Source organism: Galeopterus variegatus, unplaced genomic scaffold (genome assembly GCF_000696425.1).
Source record: "Galeopterus variegatus unplaced genomic scaffold, G_variegatus-3.0.2 Scaffold2027, whole genome shotgun sequence".
NCBI lineage: Eukaryota > Metazoa > Chordata > Mammalia > Dermoptera > Cynocephalidae > Galeopterus > Galeopterus variegatus.
The window spans coordinates 224-11,514 of record NW_007728138.1 but is presented as its reverse complement, the minus strand read 5'-3'; the positions used below and the strand labels follow the sequence as shown (position 1 = coordinate 11,514).

The window sequence follows — 11,291 nt, the reverse complement described above, 5'->3', positions numbered from 1 at the left end:
AACTCTTGATTCTAACTTGTTTTTGTTCCCTTCTATTTAATGACATAACAAAAGGCTCAGAATGTCAACACAGATGCAGTAGAATAAGAGTTCTTACCCGGCATCACACTTTACTAAGGATTTCAAGGATGTAAGACATACAGGTGAAGGAAGCATGTAGAAGGCTGGGACTCCTGGCACCCCCCGCCCCCAGGGCCTTTTGTGCTGCGTTAGGACACACTTTGGCCTGGATTCAGTGAAGTTGGTCTCCTGTGATGTGTGCCGACTGTCATTTTACACAGAGATATTTCAGTCATGAAACATGTTCATGTTTTTCTCTGATAATCATATAGCTTGTGACATTTTCAAGGGAATTATGCCTCATTAATGTACAAATTCCAGGCTTATTTACATAAGCAACCTTCTGAAAGAATCCAGTAGCTAAGGACTCCCCACCTTGTAAATGCTGTGAGGGTGTCTGCCCAGAGATCTGCCATCAGCAGGTTTACAAGGAAGTTTGGCTGGGTCATCTCTTTCTTTCTTGGGTATTCCCTAGGTAAAGGGAGAAAATCGACTGCAGGTCTGCTGCTGGCCCTTTCCTTCCCAGATAACCTTTTTGTTCTTTGCTCAGGATGTTTATTCCTTTCTCATCTTGCCATCAGAATCAAAAGCACACCCTTTTGATCAGGATAGATATGGAGTATTTTTAAATTGATCTCAGTGATGGAGGTGGTGAGCCAGTGAGACTCCAAGTTAATTGGAGCAAAGGCAAAATATTCAGCTTCTCCCTCATTCCAGTCTGAGTATGATCAGAATTGTACCTTGATTAAAGCATTAGATGATAGGTTCTTCCTGCTAGATGCAGAAATTAGCTGAGAAGTAATGCATTTAGCCAACCTGGCTCGCCCGCTCACCATGCTCACCATTTCATATGAAATACTTTTAATTTGTCCAAACAAGGGTCTTTTATCTTGTAATTTCACTATAGGCAGTAAAGGGTTGGCTGCCCAGTTTTTGGATGGACAGCGAGAAGGAAGATGGGTCTTCCTTTAGGCTGGTGGTCTGCTGCATTCTGGTAATGTTATGTGGATGTATCACCTCTTGGATTTCTTAATTCCGTTCCACAGATCTGGTAGTTATGTGAGTTCTTTCTAGATTCTGGCAAGAGGTTCACTCTCAGGCCTGGTGTTCAGTGTTGTGAGTTTTTTGTGGTCGTTTTTTCTGTGTCTTCGTAGGAATTTTTAATGGATATTTGGAACAGGCAGACCCAGATACTGCTTGCTAGATGCCATTTTAAACCAGCTATATTTAGCTGTTGGGTAACCACAAGATATTTATTTTATAAATATTCCTGTAATATTTATTATGCAAATTACATATTTTATTTTATTATATTCTGTGAAGACTAATGGTATTATATTAGAGATTGACAGTGTCATATGCTAATAATGATTGTAAGAGTGAGGATATCTGACATTTTTAGGTGTCTGCTCTGTGCTGGGTACTGTGTACTGTGCCAAGCCCCTTATTTGTATTGTCTTACTGGATCCTCAGAGTAGGTGGCAGTGATCTTCGATGTCTTTATTTAACGACATTTATTTGAGGGCCCTTCACACTCTTGCATAGTGGAGAATGTCTTTCTCTTGCAGTTAGAGGTGAACAGCCATCTTCTTTTGGAACAGGCAGACCCAGATACTGCTTGCTAGATGCCATTTTAAACCAGCTATATTTAGCTGTTGGGTAACCACAAGATATTTATTTTATAAATATTCCTGTAATATTTATTATGCAAATTACATATTTTATTTTATTATATTCTGTGAAGACTAATGGTATTATATTAGAGATTGACAGTGTCATATGCTAATAATGATTGTAAGAGTGAGGATATCTGACATTTTTAGGTGTCTGCTCTGTGCTGGGTACTGTGTACTGTGCCAAGCCCCTTATTTGTATTGTCTTACTGGATCCTCAGCACTTTTTTGTGGGTAGATTTGGTTCTCATCCTGACTGTACATGTGAAGAAACTGAGCCTTAGTAGCTTGTGTTTCCATGAAGTGCTGCAGTTGAGTATGGCAGAGCTGGGCCTGACATCCAAACTCATCTGACTCCAGGGTCTACCCTCACTGCTGTGCTTGTCCTTTCCAAAAAGGCCTTTGCAGCCTTGACTAATTTCATATCCTGGCCTGGACTATTTCAAAAATAGTAGTCATGCCATTTGTGCAAAACAGACTAGGCCAACATCCCCATATCTGTGCTTGAATTTATGGGAGCCCGAGGAAAGGCTTCTGGGGTGCTGCAAACGCTCCATGTAATTCATTTGGATGGAGCTTACACAGGTTGATTCACTGTAAGAATTCATCGAGCTGTGCACTTAAGATCTCTGTACTTTCTTGTATGTATGTTATACCTCAATAACTTTTTAAGGAAAAATGTTAATCATCTTTAAAGTATGATGAATTAATTTAGTTAAATATATTCAAAGAATGTTAAAACTTCTGAAGATATGTCTCCAAATGTAGTTCCAGAAATATTTGTGCAGAATTATAAATTTGTGCGGATTTTTTTTCACCTCATGAAATAATATATTAATAAAGTTTCTTTATTTTTATTTTTTAAAATTTTATTGTGTATCTTTAAGGTAAACAACTTGTTTTCAGATAGATACATATAGTAAAATGGTTGCTATAGTGAAACAAATTAACATATTCATCATCTCACATAACTTCTTTAGATAGCAAGTCTCCTTAATACATTTTCAGGTAATTCCATTTACAAAAAAATGATTTAAATATGCTATTTAGAACAAATTTCTCAAAGTGTACTACACTTTGATTAATTCCCTTTTTGCCCTGTGTTTTGGGTGTCCTAGTACCATAACACCCTTAATTTTCTTCTGCATATTTTTGGCGAACAATACCATATTCCTTCTGCTGCTAATTTTTACCATTAATGTGTATTTTTATTTTTATTGTGAAGAAAATTAGAATTATAGTGTAGAGTTCAGTTACTCAATTCACTCCTGTCCATTTTCCCATCACATAAGTGATTTTGTATAGAGAAAGCTCTTGAAATGGAACTGAACACTCTGGTGTACCTCTTTCTGAATTCCTACCTGTGCATTTTAACACCCAGGGTCAGCTCTCTATGTGTACAACAATGCGGTTTTCACTCCAGAGGACTGGCACGGCATTCAAGAAATAGCGAGAAGCAGGAAAAAGGATGACCCTTCGAAGGTTGGGAGGTTTGGAATTGGGTTTAATTCTGTCTACCATTTAACAGGTATAGTATTTCTTTTCAGTCTTAATATTGGAAAATATTTTAGCCTGTATTCTGTAATATATTTGTTAACTTCAGAGATGATACTGTGTTAAAGGCATCTTTACCAAATTCTTCTGTCAATGGCAAGAAGTATGTCAGTGAAATATCAGTGTGTCTTGAATTTCCTAAAATTTCCATGGTAACTATACCAATGTTTTACTTTGTCATATGATGCCAAAAGTTAAAGTCATCATAAACTAGTGGAATCAGTGTAATATATTGTCATTTTCTGTGAGATTTGAAACATAGTTTCTAAAACACAGAATTGTTACTCTGAAAAATTTTACACCACAAGTCTTCAAGAATCAAACAAACTTGATTATCACAGATTTTCTTGAACAAATATCAGAATATTAAAGAGGAAAGTATAATATCTAATGGTATTGAATAACTGACGAAGTGAAGATATTCGAAATAGTTCTGGTATCTATATTTTTCTCTCATAAAAATTCTACTCTTCTTAGACTTACAGGTATTTTAAAGATTACTTTGAAGTCATATTTTGAATCTAAAAAGATTATGAGGTTTCTGGTTCATAGTTATGATGGGAAATACTTGAAACTTTTAGTGTAGACATCTCTAAGAGTATATATGGCTGTTCTTCCAGACTCAAAGTTCATAGTTTTGTGCTTAAAAATTCTTTTGTTGAATTGGTCCTTGTTATGATTTAGTTTCTAAATGTGTTTTGCAGAAGAAGGAGGTAATGACTAGATAGGGCGATAGCTATAGCTAGGGTGACCATAAAATTTATTGTCTAAATTGGAACATGTTTGAGAGTGAAAGAGGGTGTCATTATTCTCACAGATAACTGTCCTACATTGGGACTGCCCTGGGCAAGGGGGAAGTAGGGTCATCCTAACTACAGCCAGATTTTAGTAAGCCTATGGAAGTTACATTAATGTTAATATATCATATTACATAATGTTGACTATGTTATAAAATAAAATTACATTTAATTGTATATCAGAACATATAACTGGTATCCATGAATATTAATATTCTCACATCCACCTGTTTGCAAGTTACCCCTCGGGTCTGCAACACATAGTGATTTGTAAATGTTGTTGGGCACAGATGTGAATTGCACATTTGAGGAGACTGTTCTGCAGGAATGAACTGTGATATTAGAAACCAGCTGATTACCCAGCATCTGCATCTCAGTGTCATTTTATTCTCTAGTTAAGAATGAGCACATTTATGTGGGACATTAACTGGGAACTGCTCTCTAACCTGAGGATTTGAGACGGTTGTAGGTCTTTTCACTCCAGAGGACTGGCACGGCATTCAAGAAATAGCGAGAAGCAGGAAAAAGGATGACCCTTCGAAGGTTGGGAGGTTTGGAATTGGGTTTAATTCTGTCTACCATTTAACAGGTATAGTATTTCTTTTCAGTCTTAATATTGGAAAATATTTTAGCCTGTATTCTGTAATATATTTGTTAACTTCAGAGATGATACTGTGTTAAAGGCATCTTTACCAAATTCTTCTGTCAATGGCAAGAAGTATGTCAGTGAAATATCAGTGTGTCTTGAATTTCCTAAAATTTCCATGGTAACTATACCAATGTTTTACTTTGTCATATGATGCCAAAAGTTAAAGTCATCATAAACTAGTGGAATCAGTGTAATATATTGTCATTTTCTGTGAGATTTGAAACATAGTTTCTAAAACACAGAATTGTTACTCTGAAAAATTTTACACCACAAGTCTTCAAGAATCAAACAAACTTGATTATCACAGATTTTCTTGAACAAATATCAGAATATTAAAGAGGAAAGTATAATATCTAATGGTATTGAATAACTGACGAAGTGAAGATATTCGAAATAGTTCTGGTATCTATATTTTTCTCTCATAAAAATTCTACTCTTCTTAGACTTACAGGTATTTTAAAGATTACTTTGAAGTCATATTTTGAATCTAAAAAGATTATGAGGTTTCTGGTTCATAGTTATGATGGGAAATACTTGAAACTTTTAGTGTAGACATCTCTAAGAGTATATATGGCTGTTCTTCCAGACTCAAAGTTCATAGTTTTGTGCTTAAAAATTCTTTTGTTGAATTGGTCCTTGTTATGATTTAGTTTCTAAATGTGTTTTGCAGAAGAAGGAGGTAATGACTAGATAGGGCTATAGCTATAGCTAGGGTGACCATAAAATTTATTGTCTAAATTGGAACATGTTTGAGAGTGAAAGAGGGTGTCATTATTCTCACAGATAACTGTCCTACATTGGGACTGCCCTGGGCAAGGGGGAAGTAGGGTCATCCTAACTATAGCCAGATTTTAGTAAGCCTATGGAAGTTACATTAATGTTAATATATCATATTACATAATGTTGACTATGTTATAAAGTAAAATTACATTTAATTGTATATCAGAACATATAACTGGTACCATGAATATTAATATTCTCACATCCACCTGTTTGCAAGTTACCCCTCGGGTCTGCAACACATAGTGATTTGTAAATGTTGTTGGGCACAGATGTGAATTGCACATTTGAGGAGACTGTTCTGCAGGAATGAACTGTGATGTTAGAAACCAGCTGATTACCCAGCATCTGCATCTCAGTGTCATTTTATTCTCTAGTTAAGAATGAGCACATTTATGTGGGACATTAACTGGGAACTGCTCTCTAACCTGAGGATTTGAGACGGTTGTAGGTCACGCTTTTACAATGTCAGGAGTCTCCTTGGCCTGATTTCAGTCATGGGGGTGTGGCACCGTCTAGCAGGGGTGAGCTGTCCCAGACACACTGTTGATGGGTTTAGCGATGGGGTTGGTGGACCTGACATTTGCTACTTAAAGTACCTTAGAGCTTAGGAGCTGGTGACTGTGACAACTGAACCTGTGGTTGATGACCATAGATTTTAAAGGCTGCCTTCACTGCAGCTGCATCGTGCCTTTTATTTTTATTTTTATTTATTTATTTATTTTTTGTCTTTTGTCTTTTTTCCGTGTCTGGCAACGGATCGCAACCCTCAGTGTCGCGCCCACGCTTTTACAATGTCAGGAGTCTCCTTGGCCTGATTTCAGTCATGGGGGTGTGGCACCGTCTAGCAGGGGCAAGCTGTCCCAGACACACTGTTGATGGGTTTAGCGATGGGGTTGGTGGACCTGACATTTGCTACTTAAAGTACCTTAGTCAGTATGCCACCGGGCCGGCCCTGACCATAGATTTTAAAGGCTGCCTTCACTGCAGCTGCATCGTGCCTGAAGCTTAGGTGCTAAAGCTAGCATGCAAGGCAAAACACATGTTCGAACCACCATGACAAGCCCTCAGGAAGGCACCTGGTGGGGAATTTCTCTCAGCACTCTGAGTTCCTCACATCTTGTTTTTCTGTCAGTGCTGAAATATTGCTCTGTCTTTGGCTGAGGAACAGGAGAAGCAGTTGGTATCAATTTAGGGGGCGTGCTATATATACAACAGTGTGTATCCCTCCTCACTATAATTAGGCTCAGCATAGTGAGAAGCACTTCTCCTCCAAGGGGCACAGGGATTAAGACCAAGCAAGGACACTCATTTCACACTCGCTGCAGGGCATGTACTTACTGAGTAACTTGGGGGCAGAATCTCCTGCATTGTGTTTCTGCCCCTCTTTTTTCAGAGTCTACAGTTGGGTTCTTTTCTTTTGAGCATAGGATACAACTCTGTTCTGTTTAATTGGGTTCACATGGCTGTGGGGCTGAGTGTAAAAATCCAAACAGTCTTTACAGCTTGTGTTTAATGAGTATTTGAAGATATATCCTAGGTTTTGACAATAATCATGGAAAGTCTTATGCCTGGCACTTATTATTAGATTGAATCAAAAGGGAAATCGTTATTTTTCGTATTCAAAGAATTACATTTCCAAAGCTAAATTGTTTTTAGATAAATTTGTTTTTGAGTCATTTTATGGTTCATCTTTTTCATATGTAATGTTTTGATGGTAATTATAATTATTCATTTTAATTGTGATTATAATTGTCGATTAAATTTCAGAGTTGGTCTTGACTTAAAGTATTCTTTACAGATGTTCCTTGCATCTTTAGTGGTGACCAGATTGGAATGTTAGATCCGCATCAAACACTTTTTGGTCCACATGAATCAGGGCAATGTTGGAATCTCAAAGATGACAGCAAAGAAATTAGTGAACTTTCGGACCAATTTGCACCATTTATTGGCATTTTTGGAAGCACCAAGGGAACATTTATAGATGGCAATTTTCCAGGAACATTTTTCCGTTTTCCTCTTCGCCTGCAACCTTCCCAGCTTAGTAACAACCTCTACAATAAGCAGAAAGTTCTTGAGTTGTTTGAATCTTTTAGGGCAGATGCAGACACTGTGCTGCTCTTTCTGAAAAGCGTGCAGGATGTCTCCTTACATGTTCGAGAGGCTGATGGAACAGAGAAACTGGTGTTTAGAGTGACTGCAAGTGAGAATAAAGCCCTGAAACATGAACGGCCAAATTCTATAAAAATTCTGGGAACTGCTATAAGTAACTATTGTAAAAAGATTCCAAGCAATAGCATCACTTGTGTAACATATCATATAAATATAGCTTTAGAAGATGAGAGTACTAAGGATATACAAAAGACTTCTTGGCTGGTGTGTAACAGTGTAGGTGGGCGAGGGATTAGTAGTGAACTTGACTCTCTAGCTGATGAATTGAAATTTGTCCCAATCATTGGAATAGCAATGCCTTTATCAAGCAGAGATGATGAAGAAAAAGGAGCAGTATCTCATTTCTCAGGAAAAGCATTTTGTTTCCTTCCTTTACCACCTGGTGAGGAAAGCAGAACGGGACTCCCTGTTCACATCAGTGGGTTCTTTGGCCTGACGGACAACCGCAGGAGCATAAAATGGAGAGAGCTGGACCAGTGGAGAGACCCGGCTGCGTTATGGAATGAGTTTCTTGTTGTGAATGTTGTCCCAAAAGCTTATGCTACTCTGATCCTAGATTCAATAAAACGTATGGAGACAGAAAAGAGCTCCGATTTCCCCTTGTCGGTTGACGTCATCTACAAGCTCTGGCCTGATGCGAGCAAAGTCAAGGTGCACTGGCAGCTGGTGTTGGAGCCTCTGTTTCATGAGCTGTTCCAGAATGCAGTGATTTATTCAGTTAGCAATGACTGGGTCAAGTTGGAGCAGGCATACTTCTCAGAACTTGATGAAAGTTTGGAATACACAAAAACTGTGCTCAACTACCTCCAGAGCTCAGGGAAGCAGATCGCCAAAGTACCAGCAAATCTGGCTGCTGCTATTCAGCTCACTGCTGCTTCCAGTGCAACGCCTGTGAGGAAGGTGACGCCCGTGTGGGTGCGGCAGGTGCTGAGGAAGTGCACACACCTGGGCAGTGCTGAAGAAAAGCTTCACCTTTTAGAATTCGTGCTTTCCGACCAGGCCTATAGTGAGCTGCTTGGGCTGGAGCTGCTACCCTTACAAAATGGACATTTTGTCCCCTTCTCCTCATCGGTATCAGATCAAGATGTTATTTATATTACCTCAGAAGATTACCCAAGGTAGAGATCACTCTTTTAAAGTGCTTGTGTTTTCTTAGGGGCTCTCCCACCCTGTCCACACTTAGAGTCCTTTATTATGAAATTCATCAGTTAACTATATAGATTTTATAGTTAGGAAGACTTTTGCAGAAATACTTTGTTAAAATATTGAAGGGTACATTTTATGTTCTAAAGTGATAAAGCATTCAAATGTTTATTCGTTAAAAAGTTATCCAAGCTGTTGTTTTTTTTTTGAAAATTTCAATAACAACACTGAAAACCGTAATTATAAAATGCTAGTAATGACTAAGTCAGATTAGTCACTAATGAATTGTTTTGATGAAATTTAATTTAAATTAAAGTAGCATATTAATATCTTTGTACCTGAGGGTGTGTATTGACATTTCAGAAAACAAAGTTAATTTTATTCTAAGGTGTTTAGAGTATTTCTGAATTTGAATATGGTGCATGATACCCTTATATTTTAAAGCAAAGCCTAGATAATATTTGATCAAAAAGTAGATTGCAATTTGATTTGATGTGTGTGTTATAATTTATATAAAAAAAATAGTAGGTTTAACTGGCTTGAAAATATATGATTGATTTTTTATTCTTATAATTGTTAGATTATTATAATTGGCTATGTTTCTTTCATGTTTCAGGTCCCTTTTTCCAGGTCTTGAAGGAAGATTTATTTTGGATAACTTGAAGCCTCACCTTCTAGCTGCTTTAAAGGAAGCTGCCCAAACCCGAGGTATTATAATTGTTTTGTATTTTTTAAAAAATAAACCTCTTTCTAGAAATATAAAACTTTAATACAAAACTTTTAATAAGTTTTCTATTAATAGTTATCCATTTTAGGCCTAAAAATAAACAGTTTCATATTATTCAACCGAATATAATTGTTATATTTTTAAGATGTTTCAGTAGCCATTCTGGCATCTAAAACAATCCAGGGTAATATTGTATTTAAACATTGCTCCTGTCATAGTATGATGGTGTATATTTACAAGAACAATGTCTTACATCTGCATAGTGCTTTATTTATAGTTTTTCCAGTGCTTTTCCATTGCTTTCCTCATTTGAGCCTCCCATCTTCATACCTCGTAGCCTTTGTGGTAATGAGGATGGTGATTGTTAAGTAAATTTCACAGGTGAGGAGAGAAAGATTAAGTTCAAGGTTGTTAGAAGTGAGTGCCTGGAGATCAGGTCTTCCACCATGTTGTCTTTGCTCTGTTTCCCAACTGTTTCCACTCCACAGTTTTATGTGGTTCTGCTGGGTTTGCATTAGATGTGATCAGCTTCAGGGAAACATGGACAGATGAAATGAACAGTGTCAGCTTTTGGGGTCTTAGGTGAGTGATGGTGTCCTTTACTGAGAATTCTTTCTAGAAAAAGACAGTGATTTGGGTGAAGCGCAGTCATCATGTTTCTAACTTAATACTAGCTTTCAATTTTTGCCAGCATCCTTTCACTTACAAAACTGTTGCCTGAACTTTTCCTGAGCTAAATATTGGCCAGAAAAATTCTGTGTTTGTCCCACTGGTTAACATTGGAAAGCATAGTCTTTGTGATGTGTCTTTTATAGCATGTGCTTTTCTGTCAAAAGCAGTGACTCAGGAAAAGTTGCTAATAACTGTACATCTTTATTCATCAAAATATAAGTGAAAGGAATTGGAATGGGGAAAGCAAATTAGGTTGGAGTTAATGTGAGATTAAAAGAAAATGAACATGTAAAGTTGCTTACCATAAGAGATCTGTAACTGAGATAGTAACTGTGAGATTGATTTTTCCAATATCTAGATTACTCATTTAATTGAATTGTCGTCTTCAAAATAGCTTTTTGGGGTTCTGAACACGTATTCCTATAACCCTGCCATTCTTTGTTCCAAAGTTTTGGAACTCCTTTTTTGTTTCTTTCTCTCGAATTCTCTGTTATATTCTTGTTTTAAAACTGCGTATTGAAATATTAGGTACAGGGCTGGCAGGTTAGCTCAGTTGGTTAGAGCATGGTGTTATAACACCAAGATCAAGGGTTCAGATCCCCATAGTAGCCAACTGCAAAAAAGGAAAAGAAATATAAGGTACATACAGAAAAGTACACATATCTTAAAATGTAGGCGTAGTGAAATTTTATAAACTGAATGTACCTAAACTGAGCATACCTGTGTAACCTAGATCATAAAACAGAGGATCACCAGCACCAGAAGCTTTTCTCTTGTCTTTTCCAATCACACGTTCAAGGGTAACCGTGATCTTGGGTTTTAACAGCATAGATTAATTTGGCTAGCTATTGTACTTTCTATAAAAGGAGTAGGCTTTGGTTCTGGCTTCTTTTACTTTCTACTGTGTTGGTGAGACTCATCCAGATTGTTTTGTGTAGCTATAGATCATATTTTCTTATTACTATAGTATTTCATGGTGTGATGTATTGCTTTCTTTTGAGTCTGGCTTCTTTTACTTTCTACTGTGTTGGTGAGACTCATCCAGATTGTTTTGTGTATCTATA

The 11,291-nt window shown here is 37.1% G+C and overlaps 1 protein-coding gene across 1 annotated transcript in view; it reads left to right on the top strand.

Annotated features, from left to right (window-relative positions):
- Nucleotides 1–10,137, top strand: part of LOC103596481 (sacsin-like) — a gene marked incomplete at its 3' end in the record, with an annotated part of 19,526 nt that extends 9,389 nt beyond the window's left edge. The window contains exons 4-7 of the mRNA XM_008580119.1: nucleotides 3,115–3,261; nucleotides 7,315–8,803; nucleotides 9,445–9,536; nucleotides 10,044–10,137. Coding sequence (XP_008578341.1) covers nucleotides 3,115–3,261; nucleotides 7,315–8,803; nucleotides 9,445–9,536; nucleotides 10,044–10,137 — 1,822 coding nt within the window. The remainder of the gene's footprint in view (nucleotides 1–3,114; nucleotides 3,262–7,314; nucleotides 8,804–9,444; nucleotides 9,537–10,043) is intronic.
- Between the last annotated feature and the right edge of the window lie 1,154 nt (nucleotides 10,138–11,291).